General features: G+C 36.7%; 1 protein-coding gene across 3 annotated transcripts in view; it reads right to left on the bottom strand.

Moving 5' to 3' along the window:
* Positions 1–178: 178 nt before the first annotated feature.
* The window catches only part of ATOSA (atos homolog A), a 65873-nt gene continuing 45047 nt past the window's right edge, over positions 179–21004 (bottom strand). For 2 of the 3 annotated variants that reach the window (XM_067555858.1, XM_067555860.1), the window contains 11 exons: positions 19388–19572; positions 18281–18483; positions 17472–17597; positions 15324–17169; positions 14626–14739; positions 14086–14165; positions 12995–13103; positions 11444–11602; positions 9061–9129; positions 7189–7388; positions 179–1226 (listed from right to left, as the gene is read on the bottom strand). In XM_067555858.1, coding sequence (XP_067411959.1) covers positions 1073–1226; positions 7189–7388; positions 9061–9129; positions 11444–11602; positions 12995–13103; positions 14086–14165; positions 14626–14739; positions 15324–17169; positions 17472–17597; positions 18281–18483; positions 19388–19572 — 3245 coding nt within the window. In that variant the 3' untranslated portion in view covers positions 179–1072. Of the gene's footprint in view, positions 1227–7188; positions 7389–9060; positions 9130–11443; positions 11603–12994; positions 13104–14085; positions 14166–14625; positions 14740–15323; positions 17170–17471; positions 17598–18280; positions 18484–19268; positions 19573–21004 lie in introns of those variants that run through there. The other variant, XM_067555859.1, reaches the window with a different exon arrangement.

The raw sequence follows: 21004 nt of genomic DNA on the forward strand, positions 1-21004 counted from the left end.
GTACTGGAGAGTATTTCTTATGATTGGTTGACTGTTTACCAATATTTGCTAATGTAGTACTGTATAATACACAACTTTATATAGCCACCTAGTGGCCTAAATGGAAAAATAAAATCTATCAAATATACTTTTAGGCTCACATGAAAATTCTCATCTAAAAATAAAACCAAACTACAAGTTTAATAGCTTCTGCATATATTTAAGATATAAGTACTAATTTGTGTTCACAGTACATTTTTTTAAACAATCTAAGAAAATCAGGTATAGGATAATAATCTTATGTGAAATGTAACTAGAACAGAACCAGAAACCTTCTTAGGATAGCATTCAATGGGGGGGGAGGGTGGGGGAAGAGAAGGAATTAAGGAAACAAAATATGAATTTGGTCAATGATTTGAACTAGTGAGTGGCTAAAGAAACACATTCTGCATTATGGTTGCTGTTATAGGACTTGTGTGAGGCAAGCAATGAGAATGGGGTGTCATCAAAATGAGAGAAAGAAAACAAGGAAAACCATATGCTTGCATAGTATGATAATGTTATGGAAGTTCAAAATTTCATCTTCATTTTCAATAATTTAAATGAATATCACTTAAAAACACATCACACAGAATTAAAGATTTCTGTATATATTTCAGATTTCAATATTATTAATGTCAAAAATACATAATATGATTTTACATAGGATTTGTGCTACATTAGAACACTAAAGACAAACATCACTTGAGTATTAAATGAAACATTAAATATTAAATAACTGAAAAATAAAATAAAAGGTGTAAACACTAAACTAACTTGGGAATTTGCTATTGCAACACATCCAATGAAGTGGTTTTCAACAGTACAAAAAGATTAGATTTAAGTATTTGTTTCCAGTCTACTCGGAATACACAAAGCTCATTCCAGAAACCTTTTACAAAAACTGGTCCAGGATCATAGAAGAGCATTGACTCTCACTTGAGCAATATTTTAATTTCTTTACATATTTAATTTTACACTGTATTTCATGCCAAATTTTTGCTTGTAAACAGTAATCTGGTAATTCAATGAACACTCTGATTTTCACTGCTTGCTAACATCTTGGTGAAAACTGAGGGTTTGTTGGAGATTCAGTGTAAGATTTGAGTTCATACGCAGCACCACTATCAACTTCCATTGATTTCCGAGAGAACAGGAGCCTTACATCTCTGTGGAGGTAGATCTTTCCAGATTTAGAACTTTGAAACCTAGGACGACAATATATATATTGTAAATATTTTTTTTTTAAATTTACTATCTGTAACTTCTAAACATCAAAACAGATTCACCTTTACATGCTACTTCTAAAGTGTGTATGGTTAAGGAATCCAGGCTATACTGTTTGAATACAAAAGCATGCAGCAGCTGAGTAATGTGGCAAAATAAGAGTCCAGGAAATGAAAGTTTAAGGCCACTCAATCTGAATTCATGCTCTTTTTACTTTTTGAGCAAAAAGCATAGGGAGCAGAGGGGATAATGGCCAGTAACACAGCATACCCAATATTGCTCAGCTATGCAGGGGAGAGGAATGAATGTGGGATACTGAAGCTCCACACAAAGAGCTCTCTGCAGCCCCATGTGCCAAGGAGCCAAGCCCTGTAGCAGCCCACTCCAGAGAAACATAAAGGAAGATAATGTGGAGCACATCAAGGAGCAACTAATCAGTCCAGGAAGAGCTCAGAACCAGCGGCCTATACACATTCATGGGATCACAGCAGCTCATTGCCAATACTTTGCCTATACCCAGCAATGGTGGATGCAAATTTCATCCCCAATATGTAGCCATGTTTTACTCCTCAGCTTTATGCACATATGAATGCCTACATAGCTGACTTACTCAGGCTGTGCACTCTGAGCCAAATCCAAGACCAAGTGCCCAGTTTGAGAAGTGAGGCCTGGGTATCTCTCCAGGGGAATGGGGAAAAATTTTACCGCAAATCCCACTGAGCTGCTCTGCAGAAATTAATTCACTAGCCCTATTGCTAAAGTGGCACAGCAGTAGATCCTCTGTCCCCATTCCACCCAGCAGCCAAAAGGCTAAAATCCAGACCTTAGACACAGCAGAAATGGCTAATTTCATTTTATGAGGAACTTCGACAGCTAGAGGAGGAAGAGGATGGATTTTCCTCTTAGAAAATTTCACTCTATTGTCTTCATTTGGCAAAACTCACTGATTTGCCTTCCTTTTCCAGAAATGCAGGAAATGCAGAGTGACAATTCTTACAGCAGCTGTATTTAACCATATTGCCCACACCATACAAAGAAAAAAGGTATTACCCAACACACAATTGCAGCTACTGTGGGCATCATAACTGAACTGCTCGTGTATGTAAAACCATTAACTATGTCACCACATTGAAATAAAAGTACTGTGCCCATTTAAATGAAGAATAAAGACAAAACTAGAGACATGCCTTGAAAATCCTAGAGGTAATCAAAAAGGTTGAAGGTTCTTAATGTAGCAGAACCATCAAAATTAGCTGCATGGGGGCAGTCAGGATGTAGAAACAGACTCTGTCTCACATTTGCACAAAGGGTAGCGGACATAGTATATATATACACACACATATATATGTGCATTCATTCATCCACGCAATTGCATTTAAGAGAATAAATCTGTAGAGCCCTACAAATCTGCGGATATTTGTTTTATATCCATGGATCATGTTTGCGGATTGGAAGTGGATGCAAATATTGTACCTGCACAGAGCTCTATAAATCTGCTCCCCATCTGAGGCTGCAGAGGGCCTTAACCAGTGGGACTGCAGAACGCATCTCCTGGCTGCTGCAGAGTTATGATCCATTATCAGAGGTGTTTGTTTAAAACACACAAACATATTGCCATGAATGCAAATGGCCCTTTTCATGGTGGGTAAAGAGGCTGTTTCCGACTGAAAGAATTACTAATCTAAATGAATCAGAAGACAAGATGTTGAGGGAGATAACAAACAAGAAGAGTGAAGGGAAGGAGGAACAAACTGAGTAAGTAATGAGATGATCTCAGTGGTTCACTGTGCAGTAATGTTAATGCCTAATTTGAATTACAATTTATTTTAAATAGAGAAATAAAGAATCTTTGCTTGAGACATTGTGACAATGGTGGGCTGACTACACAGATGTATCAGCTACAAATTATTTACATCTCGAAATGTCCCTGTGAAGTAAATATTCTTATTTTACAGATGGGGAAATGGAAGCACAGTGATTAAGTTCTACTTTTTCACTCAGACTCATAGAAGGGGCCATTATGACACTCCTCAAGCTTCTTAAGTCTCCAGTAGTAAGAATCTTTTTCTCTGGAGAATATGTATCATTAAAAATAATTTTGAATAGCCTCATCATGGGAACTTTGCTTCCCACACAAACAAAGAAACTGACTGGAACATTTGGATGGCAGCATTTATACCCCTGGCATGGGCAGTGTGTAATGTCAAGGATGGGGCCTAGCTCACACTATGTCCTTAGGTAAATTTCTTGAAGAGCTATGGAAGTTCTATTATAAAGAATGTGCCATGATAAGGAACCAAGTTAAAGCCAACAAAAATTCTGGCAGATGGTATCTTTACAGAGATATCAATATACCAATATAGAAAGCTTAATAGCAAAAATAGGTGAACTAGAATGTCTGGCTGCAAAAGAGAATTTTAAATGAAAATCATGACTGGACCATGGAGGAATGGCACACAGGACACTATGTTACTTGCAAAACTCAAAATACAGAAAGATTAGGTTGCAGAGGGAGGTGTAGCACTATATCGGCAAGATTAGAAAGAAATTTTACTACACTAGATTCTAAGTGGAAAGAATCTTGCAGAAGAATAAAAATTTCAAATGAGAAAAATACAAATAATCCTAGTAGGACTATACTACCAGCTGCCAAATCAGGAAAAATACTGAGAGTGCAATGCTGAAGAAGATTAAAGAGACAATTAAGTCTAATAAAGCAATAATAATGGGTGACTTCCACACCTGTTTATAAATGTGTCATATGTCACATCAGGACAACATTTAGAGAAGAAATTTCTCAACACCTTCAACAAATGCTTCTTTGAGCAACTAGTTCTTGGGCACACAAAATGAGAGGCTATTCAACTTAGTTTTAGTTAACATACAATTCCAAAAAATAACTATAGTTTAGTCACAAAGTAATATAGTGCTCATAACCTAATTAAGTTCCATTTGTAAGGGGGAGGGATGTACCAATAGACAGCACTGTGGCACACTTTAGAAAGGGCGAATTAAAAAATAATAAATGAAAAAATAAATCAATAAAAGATATGCTGTGGACAGGTTACTGTTTAATTGACTATTACTGAAGCCTCTGAAGCTTCTGATACTGGCCACTGCCAGAGATCTGATACTGGATTAGATGGACTTTGGGTCTGATCTGGACTGGCAATTCTTACATCCCTGTAAGTCTGAATATAAAGTACAAAATTATTTCTGGCTTGAGACTTGACTTGGCAGGCACTTATTTTCGAAGGTCCTCTAAAATTGCAGATACAACTGATTTTGCATAGGAAAAAAGCCTTACTTTCTCTGCAAACTGCATTTTGGGCCTAGATATTATATCTGAAAGTACAGATGCAATCTATAAGTGTACCCAAAAGTTTCTGAGCAAAAAATCATGGGTGTGAAAAATTGTACAAGCAAAACTAAATCTAAAGTTTTAAAGGATGCTTTTGAAAATTTGACCGCGTGTCAAGTTTCAGCCTTGCACAAATGTTTTTGCTGAGTTACAATCTCTTGAAAAGAACCTTTTATAATAGAAGTGCTGACACAACCTTCATTAGTGCCTCACAAACAGATGCTGCCACAATGCAGTTCACAGTTCTGTGACTTCATCTGTTTTTGAGCAAAACACATATATAGTTTCAGCAAGTACAATTAAATTACTTGTTTTCAACCTATTACTATAAAGAATGAGATGCCAAACATTTCCAAGCCAACTTCAACTATGAAAACAAAATTCATGTGCTTTATTTTTTATCCAGATGTTTTTGGTAGAAACAGTTTAAAGGCAGGCACATTGTTTTAAACAAATACTTTTAAAACAACTTATTGCTTTTATATAAATAATACATTAGTAAGAATATTTACTCTAGTATCTCTAACAAATCTTTAAATGTAAGAAATGGACCAGTCAGCATGAAATATGATCTATTGTAAAATGTATGGTATCCTGTTTTATGACCTTCTAATAGTTCAACATGGTTGGAAATTAAAGTTAATATTTTGAGAAACTGTAGATTTCTCTTATTAGAATTACCTATTGCTTGGGTCTGAATCTCAAGCAGAAAAGACTGTCGATATAGCCAGCAGATGGTCCAAGATGAACATCTAAGCATTACAGATGAGAATGGACTACACACCTTGAATATATCTTGATTTCCCAACTGGCTACTCATTTTAGTGTTTCTTTCCAGTACATCAACTGCAAATCTTCCCTACCATAGATCCAAATGCTGACCCCAATTACATGTGTATTCTAGGGCCAAATGCAGTATAAATGCTGCCATTCTGACAGGCTAAGTAGTGGGGAAGCCCATGAAGGAAGACTCTTTAAATCTCCATGTATGACACAGGTATGATCTACACAGCAGTTACCTGCACAGGATCATGGAGAAGGAAAAGGAGACATTTTACTTACAGAACAAGCACAGCACAAATCTATGAGCTAAACTGGAATAGGAACCAAGAAATGGCCTGTACCTCTAATTTCTCTACATCCATACCCCAAAATCAGTTGGCCACCACCAATTATAGTGCAGCTTAGAATGTTATGTCCCAGTTCCTTTACATTAGTTCAGCAATTCATGTAAATGGAGCCCTTTTATCTGGGCTCAGCTCATTTTTTCTGGACTGGTCCCACAGGAAAGTTTATTTTTGGAGAAAGGCTAAGTGACGTGCTGTGAGTTTGTGTGCTCTGGCAGACTAAATTCCAATCCAGACTAAAATTCACACCTGTACGAATTTGGTAATCTCATTATGGTCTCTATTTGTGCATTTAAGGAAACCAACATACAATTTGTCATGACTGTCAACTTCTATTTATGGGAATCCCAGGGGTAGACTAGCTTTCATAGACTTACGATGCACAAACAAAGCTGTGTAAGAAAATGGACTTGGCAAAAAGCCAGTGCTACTAAGCAGGGACATTCATGAGCAATACATTAATTCATTAAAAATAATGGGAGGTTAGCTAAAACAAAAGTTTTCTATATGAATAAAGTTAACCTTTGTTAAAGATGCAAAGCAATGAAAAAATATTTCTTAATTAGGTCCTAACATTCCTTATTTTTAACTCCTTTGGTGCTTAAATCTGAAATTATAATGGACGCTATACCTCTTTTTGACATCCTTCATTTTGTTCTACTAACTAATCTTAAAGTGTCAACTACCATCAAATTTAAAGAGCTGCAATCGGATCATCATATCTGCATTTCTAGATGGTCTTTTTGCCACAGTGCTTCAGGTACAAGTCTCCAAACGGCATAAGGATAAGGTGCATCAGAGCCCGCATCCATCTCATTGACGTGATGATAGACAAGTATTCCTCACTTTGGCTTTATATAGCAGTCTTCATTAAATCCAGAGTAACAAGATAATGCTTGGTTTCAAGCAACGTTTAAAAGTATTCACACAATCGTCCCAAAGTTCTTAAAAAAATTAAGAATGTATAAGTGCGTAAACTAATGAAACCGCTATTTTGTTTTTACCAATAGCTCATAGTGCCTTTCATGTAAGAACCTGTTTTACTGAGCAGGAAACATGGGTCAGGATACTGGAGTTCTATCCCATACTCTATTCAGAAAGAGCCACATCGGATTCTTAGCTTCCACTTGGACCACCACCAACAGGATCTTACTGTTAGTCTTTGCTGGATAAATGTATTTCTGGATCAGTATGAAAAGGAATTAGTAATGTGCAAGACTGCACCAATGGCTGAAATGCCAAAAAACCACTCTTAAATTTAACCGAGTTTCTCCTCCAACAAAGTCCCAATTTTTTACTATCTTTTTCCCCACAGTCTTTACTGTAAACTACAAATTCTGGTTGAAGACAAAGTTAAAAGCATTCTATTTTTAATAAGGTTGTACTGTTTGCATAGCAATTATGAGTTTAAGACGGAAGTAAGTGAATTATTTTGTTTTACTCTGAGGATCTTACCTCAGATGTATGAGGTAGCGTAGTAGCCTTTCTTCAGTCTGCCGAATGTTTTCTTTATTGATGCTTCTCTTTACTTCTCGTCTCACAGGAACAGAAAAAGTCCTTTGCCGTAGGAATGTTTGATGATTGGCTGGCATCTCTCGTAAGTCATAGATCACAACAAACATTTTCACCACAGTCTTGTTTGGGTTAAATAAGGTCTGAAAAAGACAGAGTTATTTTAGAAAATAAAGCTGATTCACAGAATAGCTGAGGAATAAAGGGTGACAAGATATGAGAATTCAGTATGCCTACGAATAATCATGGTTACTGATTGAGTGGCCTCTATGTGCTCTGTTCTTTTGTTTTATATAGGAAGATCATTAAAAATTACGGTTTAACCTGTATTTCTACACTTTAGCTACTGGCAACTGAACTATCCATTTTTTTCCTTCACATTAAAATAATTAAAAGGAGATCATTAGTACAAACTAGTTCATGCAAGAGGAAGGCTCTTACTACTTTGGTAATCAACACAAAATTTTGTTTACTCCTTATGTAGCGTCCTGTTTAGATTATTTTCTGATCTTAATGCTGTGTTTCCAGTAATCACAATGGTCTGTCACAGATCTAAAGAATCCTGAATTCACAGGTTGTGATCATGCACTGGATTCATCAATGAGCTGCACAGTGCTGCTTTTAGATTATGCTGTTTGGTTTGCTTACCAATTTCTGGAGTATAGTTTCAATAATTTCCAGTTTTTAACATTTATAGAAAACTAGGATTTGTTCAAATATTGAGGTGTGATATTATGCTTATGCACAATGACAGATTTTATACAAATAATGAAAATCAGAAGTCAATTTGAAATATGTTACAAAATTCAGATAATGGACTACACTTTTTGTGCTTTTTTTTCTTTTAAGGCCACTAAGAAAGCTGGTTATGGGCCTCAATCTTGGATTACTTACCTCAGACTCTCTCATGGGGTATGTTTAAAATTTATGGTGATTTTGCCACGAGTTACTAGCACGCACACACTTATGCATTCAAAAAATTACAATATTATAGTACCTACACAGCTTCAAATTCAGCAACCCAAGTCCCAATCTGGTGGACATCTCTTTAACCAATAACCTATATTTTTTCCCACCAGGGAGCTCCTTGGTACCAGTGGGTTTGATGTGTCCACAGGTGACATCTGATATTGCTCCAGGAAAATTTAAGTCACAGTGAGAAATGATTAAAATATATAAAGATTAATCCGACCATCCAAGGCCCTCCACCCCACTCAAAAAAAACACCAAAAAACCAACCCAGCAAAAATCCACTGATCCCTCATGAGATCCTCCTAACATACATGAGATGTAAAAACACAAAGTTTTAGCCACGTGACTATATACAGTAGCATCATGCACTGTATTCTCCCTTCTTGTTTCTATATATGAGTACATACAAATTAGTATGCATCTTATTATACTGTATATACACCTAACATATGTAACACAGCCAATCAAGTCATACATTTCAGACTTGTGCTCCCCATCAAATGATGTCTCCAAAAATCTCCTTGTATAATCTGTATTGAGTACTAAGGAGGTTCAAAACTTTTTTTTTTTTTTTTAATTAAGAATAAGTATTGCTGTAGTAACCATGTTTATTTGTAAGAGGCAATTTTCCTCACAGTAATTAACACGTAACCACCAGTTTAATAAATTCACCTTACTTAGTTCATTAACACTTTTCCTGTCTGACAGTTTACAGTGGAAAATTAGGGAAGCTTCTACCGGAGATGCAGTCTGTTACTTACCAATGCTGCAGCAGCAGCAAATGCTTAGTTGTGTATGTTTGGGAGAGAACTGTTATGTAATTGTATAATATAAAATACATACCACTTGTATGGTTCCTGAAGGAGGTACCCGATAACCCCTTTTACCAAGAGATTCTAAAGTAATCACACCCTTGGGGAAAAAAATAGATGACAAATTTAGCATGTAAATACTTGTACAATATTAGCATATGAGAATGCTTTCTCTATGTAACCACAGAATTAAAAATTAATTGTAAATATATTTAAACTAAACTAAAGAGCAGGGAAGCCTCTCCATCCACAAGATGCTATTACAGCCAGCAGCATGGATCTTACAACTGTAAACTAGATTATAATCATTATGACAGGCCCAAATTTTCAGTTTATGCCAAACTTTGATTTTCGAAATCATAGACTTACAGACTTTAAGGCCAAAAGGGACCATCATGATCATTTAGTCTGACCTCTTGCACATCACAGGCCACAGAACCTCACCCATCCTCTGCTATCATAGACTCATAACCTCTGGCTGAGTTAGTGAAGTCTACAAATGTTGATTTAAAAAGACTTCAAATTATAGAGAATCCACCATTTACTCTAGTTCAAACAAGCAAGTGACCCGTGCCCCACACTGCAAAGGAAGGCAAAACCCCTCAGGTTGTGTGTCAATCCGACCTTGGGGGAAAATTCCTTCCCAACCCTAAATATGTCAATCAGTAAGACCTGAGCATGCAGGCAAAACCCACCAGCCAGAAAAAATTCTCTGTAATAACTCAGAGCCCTTTCCATCTAGCATCCCATCTCTGGTTGCTATGTGCTAAAAGAAGCCGTGGATGGGCCATCTTCTACTAGCAAACAAAAACTATGTTTAGTGGCAGTTAAGGTCATGGCAGGATACAAATTATTGACCCAAAACCTTGAAAGAGTGGAAATAAGTTAAGGGGAAAGAATTGGGCATTTATTTCCAGCTTCTTATTGCTTACAATCCTATCAATAACAAACTCTAACACCTTGTATGACTTTCACTTCCATCTTCAACAGATATCAAAAAGCAAAATATTCCCCAATTTCATCAAGCTTGCATTCTAATCAGATCAGCACAACTGACCATCTCACATTCCATGCTTTTGGGAAGTTGTTCCGCTGAGGTCACTTGAAGTTTTGCATTAGAGTGCAAGTTTGATAATGTTGCAGTATGCAATGGTTTGTGTGCACAAAAATGGGCGTGCAAAATAGAAGACCAGGGCAGAAAAACTGGCCATAAAAACAGAAACAATCTTTTTTATAGTGGAGGCATTAGATAAATGTTGTACTAGTTCTGTGATGCACAACTATATTATTACATGATTATTTACAGCATGTGGAGAAGGATCAGAGCAATGAAGTCCAGCTAATAATATAAGCAAGGGTGCTTTAGCCATCCATGGGACATCAGAATCCACTGCATGACCTGAAAAATACTATATGAAATAATTCTAGGGAGATGAAAGCAAAGGAGAGGTTTTTGTTTTCAATAAGGTGAGGGGAGAAGAAAAACAATAAAAAAATATAACTACTTCCCTGAACCGTAAAACAGAAAAACCACAAGATTCCTCTCTCATTTTCTAAAGCCTTTTCACATTTTTCAACATCTTGTTCTTGAAAAATACAAGTTATTTCTCTAGGAAAAATATACACCCACAAACAAACATTAAAGCTGTGCTCTTTATTATGCAAGTGTGTTAATATAGGCATGTGGTCCTCATGCTCCTAGCCAGTTGCAAGTACACCCTTTGGAGACAAAAAGCTGGTTTAAAAGAATACTGTATTATCAAAGTTGGGGAACTAAAATAATCCCTATCAGCTGTGTTTTAATTTGCAGATACAAACAACTAAGGTTTGTTGTGCCTTTGCCCTGCATTTCTACCAGGACAGCAGCATTTTTGTAGACTTCAAACCGCTATGTGATAAAAAGCAAAAGGGCCTAAAACATGCCAGTGAATATAGTAGCCTACCCACCAGGGAACCCATTAACAAACTAAGGCAAAATTGAAATTATGGGGGTAACAAACCTAATTATGAGATACAGATTTTAGTGTGCATATGGTAAATAAGTTCTGTAAGTGCCTATGTAAATTATTTAGCATTTTAGGAGCCCTTCTGAAAATCCCATTCTTACACATCTAGGATTTAGTTTATTTTTTTAGAACAAATCCTAGATAATGTGTATTTTCAAGAATAATTCCTAGATAACTTCAGGTTATGCAAGTTCACCAAGAACAAAAGCCTACAGTTGATCAGCTTTGTCCTCCTCCTAGTGTTACAGGAATAAAGTACCTACAAAGTGTTATATTTGGCCCTCAGGCCAAACTTTGAGCTGTTTTAGATAGAACAGATTCTAAGAAAGAGCTATTCAGATTTCTAGAGTGTGCAGACATTTCCATTAGATTTTTGTAGAAGTAGAAAAAACCAAAATTCATACATACCATATAGGGAGAGGGTGCATTATCATCTGAAACACTGTAGAATGACACTTCGACTGGAAGAGTCATGTGCGTGGGGCAGAAGACTCCACTTGCTCCCACCTCAGCTGTGAAGCCATCAACAATGCCTAGAGGATCTAAACGATAGTTCAGGACAGACTCCTGAAAGATCAAAATGCAAACATGCACTTGGTTAGGTATACAGCACAGAAAACAGAGCAAAAAATTATTGCCAGACTTTTCTGTAAACATTAATTTGCAATTAAATCATTGCTAGCTATCATACACAGCTCTCACAGTCATCTTCCTCATTCTTTTTTAGTCAGGGGTAGCAAGAGCGACTTTCCCCTGCATAGGTGTGTAAAGAAAAATGGACACTGCAGAGACCTCCTTTGTCCCTTGTTCTTGTGCCGTTTGCAGAGCTTGGGTGCAATAGCAGTCATTGCACTTACAGGACTTTAGGACTACACAAGACTAGTACTGCTGCCAGCACTGCCCTCTCCCACGTGAGCTCCGTCCCCTACTGTCTGCACAGGCATAGAAGAGCTAGTTTGGTGTAGCAGGGAGTCTGGCATGGGTGGAGCAGTGACTATGCTCTCTCTGCAATCCTCAGGGCACTGTGAGGCACTGTATCCACTTCAGGCACAATGACACCCAATACAGGGTTGTACTTTAAAGGCATAATATAGCCCATAATGGGCCAAATCCTGTAGTCCTTGCTCAGGCAAAATTTCCAGTAACTTCAATGGGAAATTTGTGAGGATAAGAATTTCATTATTTGTGCTACTGTGAGGGGATTTGGCAAAAATCATAAACAGACCATAAATATACCTCCAGCTTTTAAACATGGAGTAGAGTGCCATTAGTTCAAGAGTAAACAACACACAAACCCCAGTCCTGCTCCCATTGTATGTAGTATGTAGCAAAACCCCTGGAAGTTTTCAATGGGAGCAGGATTGGGTCTATGCCATAATTTTCTTTGGCATACAAAATTTCCAAGACATAATAAAATCAATTTTCTTTTTAAGTGAAATAATCACATCCCAAATTTCACAGCTAGAACTAGCATTCAATAAATAGGACATTATCTGGCTACTTGAGTTCAATTCTGAACACAAGTTTCCTGCAATGAAAGGCTAGTGCCTTAACACCTCCCATACACCATTTTCACTCATTCCATTTACATTAGCTTGTATGATACTTTAAGTGTCAAATTGCAAGAAACTAATTTTTCAAGTTACTTCCACAGCATCTTAGTATAAACAATATTAATAATTAAAGGGTCTGATCCCTTAAAACTGGTATAAAGGATAACAGGTAGCATTCCTATCACTGTCCCAATGTTCACGCTTGTGACAGAAAATGGGCTCAGGAGGAGGATTGGAGCTTTTGTAAGTAGATATCAGAACAAAAAGTTTTTCCTCAGTTTATTAATGAACATGGTACACAGTAAAACACTAGACATTTAGGAGTTATTTGCATACATATAATTAATCCTTTATAAAATTGTATACAAGAATTATAAGTATGGGACTTTTGGAGCACATATAATACCTCAAAGTTTCCTAGAAGGCAAAGACTTGGTATGGGTGGAGCACTGGAACTCAGAAATGGTTTCTCATGGCCTTCTGGGTCACACTCTGTGTTTATACATTGTTGTGGACTATTTAAAAGAAAGTCATAAATATTTAATGGCATTAATACAATTTGTTCCTTATTTTCTGTTAAGCATATAGACAGCTGTGGAGAGAATTACTGATTTTTTTTTTGATGCATCGCAAAATATGGTCCCAAACAAATAATGACTAAAGCATTATACTGACAAAATCTTAATACAGCCATTTTCTAATAAGCTGCACTGTGCAATGCTTTCATAATTTGTATGCTAACAACAGATGAAAACACAAGAATGTATGTTGTCCATTCATTCCACCAGTAGTAATTGAACAAAGTATCAGATTCTTTTCTTTTGTATGCAAGTGTTTTATTTCTACATCTTGAAATCTCCATAAACAAGCTTGCACAGTAGCAGATTTTCAAGTTATGCACACTAGTGTATTAGAAATCATAACTAGCCCCATAACTTCTACAGAGGAGTTAAAAGGGTAAAATCTTGGCCCTGCTGAAGTCAAGAGGGCAAAGATTTCACCAAAAGAACCCAAATCTGATCCTGCATATCATTGCAGAGATTTGAAAATATGTATTTGACAGAATGTACAGAAAAAACTGTTTCAGAGATACAAGGAGTCAAGCAACTAACTTGTATGTGATATTCTTGGATCACCTATCTGAACTACTATGGCCTAGATTCACCAGTTCTTTCTGGCAGCTTTGCATGTCTCCAGCTACATTCTGAGCCATGGGATAATTATTTATTGTAAAAGTAAGAATTATGGTATAAAATCTCTAACTGATTGATGTACATTTCAAATGTCCTCAAATCTAGTGTTACTGAACAGGAATTCATCCCAATTGTTACAACTATTTAGAAGAGAGTACGCCTAAAGAAGGGTTCCCATGAAACCCATATTTTGGCTCAGTTTAGTTTGCCTTGCTCATTATGTGTTATTGCTTACAATTTATATATTTAATTATGCCTCTGAATACACTCCCACACTTTCTGGTAAGTAGAAAAAGACGAATACCTTCTTGTAGATAAACATTTCAATCGCAGCAAAGATGAGTCCAGATCAAAGCACCCAGACTGTGTTTTTCTCTGAGGAACCTCAGGAAAAATAATATTTTATTACTTTGCAGATTGCAATCACAAATCCTGTGTTCTGTGACAACATAAATTACAAAAACAAGTAGAAATATGTAAGATCTAACTTTTTACATTCTATATTTCAGGGGGAAATTTTGAACTAAACACCAATAAATCCTTGGGAAATAAAAAAATAAAAACTGTAAATGAAGGGCCTATCTATGCTATAAAGTTAACCTTTTGTGACTGACATGGTCTATCAGCTCTCAGGCACCTTTCCCCCCGCACTTCCCCCCAAAAAAAAATTTCGTTCTATTTCAAATTTTACCTCAAATTTGCCACTAGCTAGAGTGCCACGCTAACTTGAATTGAAAAATATCTATGAGCTTTTATCAAACTTTCTAGAACACATGGACATACAAATATAAAATTATTTTGTCTTTCTTCTGAAAAATAGATAAAAATCCCAATAGTAACTTACAGGACTTGAAAGTAGAGGCAATCCAGTTCGAGGATGGAAAGCCTTGGTTGAAGTCCTATCAAAAGAGTGCAAATTGTGTTTCCGCCATATGCCTGAATGCTTGAGTGGTGTTCTCTGCAAGTAAAAGACATGTAACTCAAGCTATAATTAAGATATTTCAGGTGGCTTGTCAAGTTAAAACTTAGTTCTGAATTCATTTCTCGCTTGCCTTCAAAAATTGAAACATTTTTCCAGCTTTCCAACAGCATATTTTAAGATTATATGTTGGTTTAGAGAAATTGGATCTATGGTATTACTGTTGTAGGAAACATCCTCTAAAGAAGAGTTTCCTTTTGGCACCAACTTACAGCCACAATGTACTAGCTTGCTTGTTATTCATCATGTTGCATAGTTAAGATATGGTTTTATTTGTAAAACTAAGAAGTCTGACAAGTGAAGTAGGACTCTGGGAATATTCATTAGCAGTTCTGCTATGGTGTGTGGGCCTGGCAGTTTTCCTCTAAATATTAAATATAACAGGAGAGGAAAAAAAGCACAAGACCAATCTTCAGACTTGAAAGAAGAAGTTTTAGCTACACTGTTTCATATATAAATGCATGATTAAATCTATACATCTAAAGATCCTTTCTGAGTTGATCCGGAACATATATTCTAAGTTATTTAAATACCAACTCCCTTCCTGTCAGGTAGGTACTTACCAGCACATCTGCATTCTTCAGTCGTTCACATCTAGCCAAATAGTCTTCTATAGATTTCTTCTGAGAATTGCTTTGAAATTCGTAATCCATTGGGTCTTCGTTCTCATCATGTGCAGTTTTCTGTTTATCTTGCTTATTTTTGCATTTGAAACTATCATGGTCTTTATTTAAATAATTTTCAATACTAACAAGTTGGGTATTTTGCTCACATATATTTGGGTGTTTTGCGTCTTTATCTAAACACTTAAGCTCATTTTTGTGCAAAATATCAGATGCTTGCATTATAGCTGCTTTTTTTGTACCTTCAAGTATTTTGGATTTATCTAACTGTGGATTGGTTAAACAGTCTCCGTTACTATTCTCACTCATGATTGTTCTTTCTTCAAGTTTATTTTTGCAAATCTGTTCGTCAACAGTGTTGAAATTTGAACACTGTTTAGCAATGCCTTTGTTGGTCATTTGGTCTTTATGTGGACAACCAGAAAGTATCACTTCCAATTTATCTGGCAGTTCAGATTTATTTTCTTTGCTACATGATATATTTATGCTAGTAAATGAATTGGTAGTTTTATTTGGAGTCTGCTGAAATGTATTTTGGACAACTTCACTGGGTTTTGCTAGAAGCAGTTTTCTTCTTGCTTGGGGTTTCAGAGAAGCCTTCAATTCACCATCTAGTCTACAAGATGTAAGAGGAGTATCAGGTGTTCTGGTCTTTACTTTATTGCTGTCTTTTAATTCGGTAACATCAGACTTAGAGAAAGAAATCGAAGATATTTCCTTGCCTTTCTTCAACAAGTTTTTATCTTCATACGAACTTCGAAAAACTTTTGAAGTGATTGAACTGCTTTCATGCACATTGAATGGACGCCCAGTAATGTGTGAAGTAGCAGGATCACAGTGAATCAAGTGCTGAGCAATTCTTGCTATAACTTCCTGTCGCTCCTGAAGTAAAGAGCCTATTAAAGGATTAGTCTCGCCTATAGACTGATGGGAACAGTGGTTCATGGGAACATGGGAATCAACCAATGGGTTCTCTGGTATTGCTCTTGTCTTGCCTTCATTGCAGTCTTCTGATAACGTATCTGGGTTAGCAGTAGAAACAGAGGATGTTTCCTTGCCTTTTTTAAGCAAGCTTTCATCTTCATAAGTATTCCAAAAAACTTTTGAAGTAACTGAACTGCTTTCATGCACATTGAATGGACGCCCAGTAATGTGTGAAGTAGCAGGATCACAGTGAATCAAGTGCTGAGCAATTCTTGCTATAACTTCCTGTCGCTCCTGAAGTAAAGAACCTATCAAAGGATTTGTCTCTCCTATGGGCTGATGGAAACAGTGACTATTTAGAACTTGGGAATCAACCAATGAAAAGGATTTAAAAGTTCTGACTGATGTTTCATGTGGCGGTGTCTTTTCATGCCCCATAGCATTATAGCACTGAACTTTAGACTGTGATGCCCCAAAGTCAGACCCAAGACCAGTTGCTGGATAAAATTTTACATTTCTCATCGATGTAGTAAATTCAGGGGATTTTTTTGCATTAAGCAAGCTTTCAGGTATCAATGTCCATGTTTGTTTGCCACATGAATGCTGCAAACTGGACACACTGTGGTGCTCTCCCTCAGTGGAATCACAGTGCTGATGTACATTATGTTCTTGTATTTCCTTTTCATAAAAGCCCAGGCTGGTGTGAATACTACAGGTCAAAACTGGGTAGTAAGATTGTCTAGGCAAGGACTGGACACTGACTTTCAAGGCCACATTGTGAGAAACATTAGGAACAGGAAACACATGTTCAGTTGGAGTCTGGGAGAAAGTCCATTGCAGGTCTACATCTGCAGCACTTACTCTGAAATAATACAGAAAAGCCTCTATATAAATTTACACTATATGCAGATTTTTCTAGAGAAATCATTATATTTTAAAAAAACAGATAAGACCAATACAATTCATTAAGGAAACTGGCAATTGTCATACTTTACAAAATCCCCAAACCAAATGGTAGAACAAACAACAAGCAAAGCCTATCCACATATCCCTCCTGAAAGTATATAGCAAAGGGAAAGGGAAATCAATTGTTCTAAGGCTACTTTCTGTTCTGCAATTACCCACTAAGAACAAACAAATAGCTCTTTTCTGCTTCAGACCTACCTGTATAGAATATTACGAGGAACAGCACCATGTGAAACACTCAACCAAGCACTCAGCTGAGAAAAGAAAACAAAAGAGCGGACAGCCAATAAGAGGGTCTTCTCTTCAATAAAGCGATCTCCACTTCTAAAATGTATTAAAAGAAATAAGCAGGTGTTGGTAAGAGCATTACAGAAAACTGCAAATTAAACCACTGGAACAGTTTTGCTTTAATCTTGTTAAAGATCTTAGAAACCAAGAATACTTTTTCAAAACAAGATCTGTTGCTGCAAAATTTCCTCCCAACACTCCTGCACTTTTAAGTCACACATTTTCTAAACATCCTGCAGGAAATTATGCACAATTATAAAAAGATACACAAAGACACTATGCATTATCAAAACAACCTGCATTAAAAATGAAGAAAATACGTTTGCTTTCAAAGTGCCAGAAACAAAACAGTATTATTGTGGTGAATGTTGTGATGAAAGGAGACCTATACCCTTAATGAAATGCATCTAGCATGTTAAAAAAGTCACAGGGCCTAATTATTCACTATGTTGCACCTTATGTAATTCTCTACATCTGCTCAAAGGGAGTGCAAAATGCTACCATTCTAAGTTGGTAAAACTTTACACCCACATTACACAGGTGATGACACAAAGTGCAAGGCTGTAGAAAATCAAGCCCAAATTTTGTACTAGAACACAATTATTTCCTAAAAACAGCAATAATAATCTGGGATTCACATCCAAGATATTAAATCAGCCACTGCCCTGCAAGAATCCAGTCAGTTTAAATTATTAAGTAACCTCCACACCCAAACTTACTGTCGGGGAACTGGCTCCAAAATCCACCTTTCTAACAGCAATGCATCTTGTTTGATTGCAGGATCATTTAAATCACTCCCTTCTGTGGTGGGTCCTTCATCACTATAGCAACAGTCTGGAAGTAGCATCACTTCTACCATGATAGGAATATTATTCTTCCACAGTAGCATAACCTCAGACCTGGTTCGTCTGGCTTGACGACACTTAAAAAAAAAACCAAAAAAAAAAAACCCACCACAATAGTAGTCAGATTTAAAATCAGCTTTAAGAGCACATTCAAAGAATGTAAAAGCACTAAGGGCCCAATCCAGGAGAACATATCTGAGTTTTTAAAATCACAAAGAAGGCTGCAGATCCATTACCAATGCAAGTTATAATAAAGCTCTAAGGTGACAATTTAAAGAATTTGCGAGGAAAAGAGCGCTCATATTGAGGAGCCTCTCACCACCTGTATGTACTCCGCTACTTGCACTTTTCTCACTTTCTATGAAGTCCCCCCTTCTGGGGCCCAATATCCTGTTGGAATTGTTAGAATCTTAGGTCCAGAGCAATTCTCCTGCATGGCCAGGGTGCAGGTTTACAGAGTTCTCAAACAACATCTCTTACTTGTGGGCTGAAGAGCTCCAACCTTTCTGCACCAACTCTCCCTACCCATACACTAATGATCAAAACAGAAAAATACACTTCCAAGATTATCTTGAAATGCAACGGAAATTAGGCAAAAAGTCTACATTTTCTCAAAAATCCCATTAATGCAAATTATGATTCTATACACCTAGAAAATAAATAACTTTATACCATTCTACTACATAGAAGAGGAGGAGTGTGGTATATGAACACAAGAACATGTTATATTCATTAGCAAACTACCTTATATAGACTATATATTATATATTAAGGGCAGAATTACACTTTCAGGAAAAAACAATTTATATTGAGAGTGACTGTCACTAATGCTTAACTACAAAGCTACGGGGCAGCTTCTCACCTGATTTAATTTGTCATAGCTCATTTGACAGCGGAGCCATGACAATTTGCACAAGCTGAAGACTCCATGGATTCCCCATAAATACCCATGGTATTTATCGTGTATGGATATTGTCATACCTGGGCCAATTTGTCGGTGCATTCATGCTTAGATGTTAGTGGCTGACTTGACTGTGCTGGAGGGCAATGGAAACCCTCTGTTCTACCCTTTACAGAAAATTCTGGTGTTCGACCTTCAGTAATCAACAAGGCCAAGGAGACCAGGAATTCCTCAGCTTCATATTCAAAGTATTCATCTAAGGTATCTGTCATTCCACAAAGAGACAAAAAACATCCTCATTAGTACAAGTGAAAGACAGATTTGTAAAAAACAATCACAGGGAAATAATGTTATGCCTCTAACTTGTTTAAATGAAAGCACTATCCAGTTTCAGATACAATATTCACTATGAAGTTATATGGTAAATATTTTGTTGCCTCTAATCTGATGGATTCCTACATGCTGCTCATTTAATCCATTCCCCCCCTTCCAATCCATCCCTCGTATAAAGCCACGGAGAAATGTTTACAATTTGTCTAATAGTATATGGGCAGTCTTAAACCTTAAAATTCCCCTATGATCAGTGCCAAGGGATTTTATGGTACTAAAGTATCTTTGGCAAGGATGAGAGAAATCCTGAGTATCTAAACATCTTACTCTTTGGGTACATATGTACATTACAAAGATCAAAACTTTCTCTTTCTGGGAAAAATACTGGTTCTGAAAGTGTTTTTACTGTTCTACTAAACCATTTACAGTTCTAGCATTTTGTGAGATATTAGACCTTACAACTGATATTGGTTCCTTGATCCAGAAGAGGATGAAACAGCTGCAAATGTGTATGTAGAACAACATGCAAAAGTTAGTATTTTACAACACAAAGTAAAAATCGTACTGTATCAAACCAGAGCAGGCAATGCCTGGTCTGCCTACTCTAAGCAACCTTCATTGCGTCAGTCTAGCAGTAGTCCAAGACTGACCATACCAAGGCCTAGACCGAGGGTCGTTTTTGGTCTTTGATTACATAAAGTATACAAGAACATTTCTGGGTGGCGTGCCCCAAACTAACAAGGCACCTAATGTATGAAAATTTTTATTTCAGAATCAAGAGCTCTGCCAGAGTATGAATAGTACTGTTCTTGGCTTACAAAGACTCCATGGAGAACATGATTAAAAAAAACCTTATATTGGAAAGCCAAGGCTATGCCCTGTCAGGTGAGAAGAAGACTACAGAAAATATTGGGATTGTCAAACACACAAGACTGGAACAACCTTTATTGCCTCGCCTCTAAATCACGGGTGCTGACCCAACCGTGGCAGACTATAAGACCCTGCTGTGGGTGTAGAAGAACTACTCAATCCAGGTAGCAATTTTAGAGAATTATCAAGAGCTCTCAGTAACTGGCAATAAAAAGCTATGCTACTTATGATGAAAATGGAAGCACAAACACAACTACATACAAAGATTTGTGCAGGGTAAATAATGAAGCCTGTTGTCACTGATTTTCCAGAAAATAATTGTCTAAAATAACATTTTCAAATGTTTATACATTTGAGATCCCTTCCCCATAGCTTTTTATTTTGTTTCAACTTCTACTTTCATTATAGCTATATAAAAAGGTAATGTAAATTAGATTGATTACCCTCTCTATCATTACCCAAATCATTGTACCAGAATATTTTTATATATTACATTT

This window comes from Emydura macquarii, unplaced genomic scaffold (genome assembly GCF_026122565.2).
Source record: "Emydura macquarii macquarii isolate MOO-44397 ecotype Brisbane River unplaced genomic scaffold, CSIRO-AGI_Emac_v2 contig_1644, whole genome shotgun sequence".
In the NCBI taxonomy this organism is placed as follows: domain Eukaryota; kingdom Metazoa; phylum Chordata; order Testudines; family Chelidae; genus Emydura; species Emydura macquarii.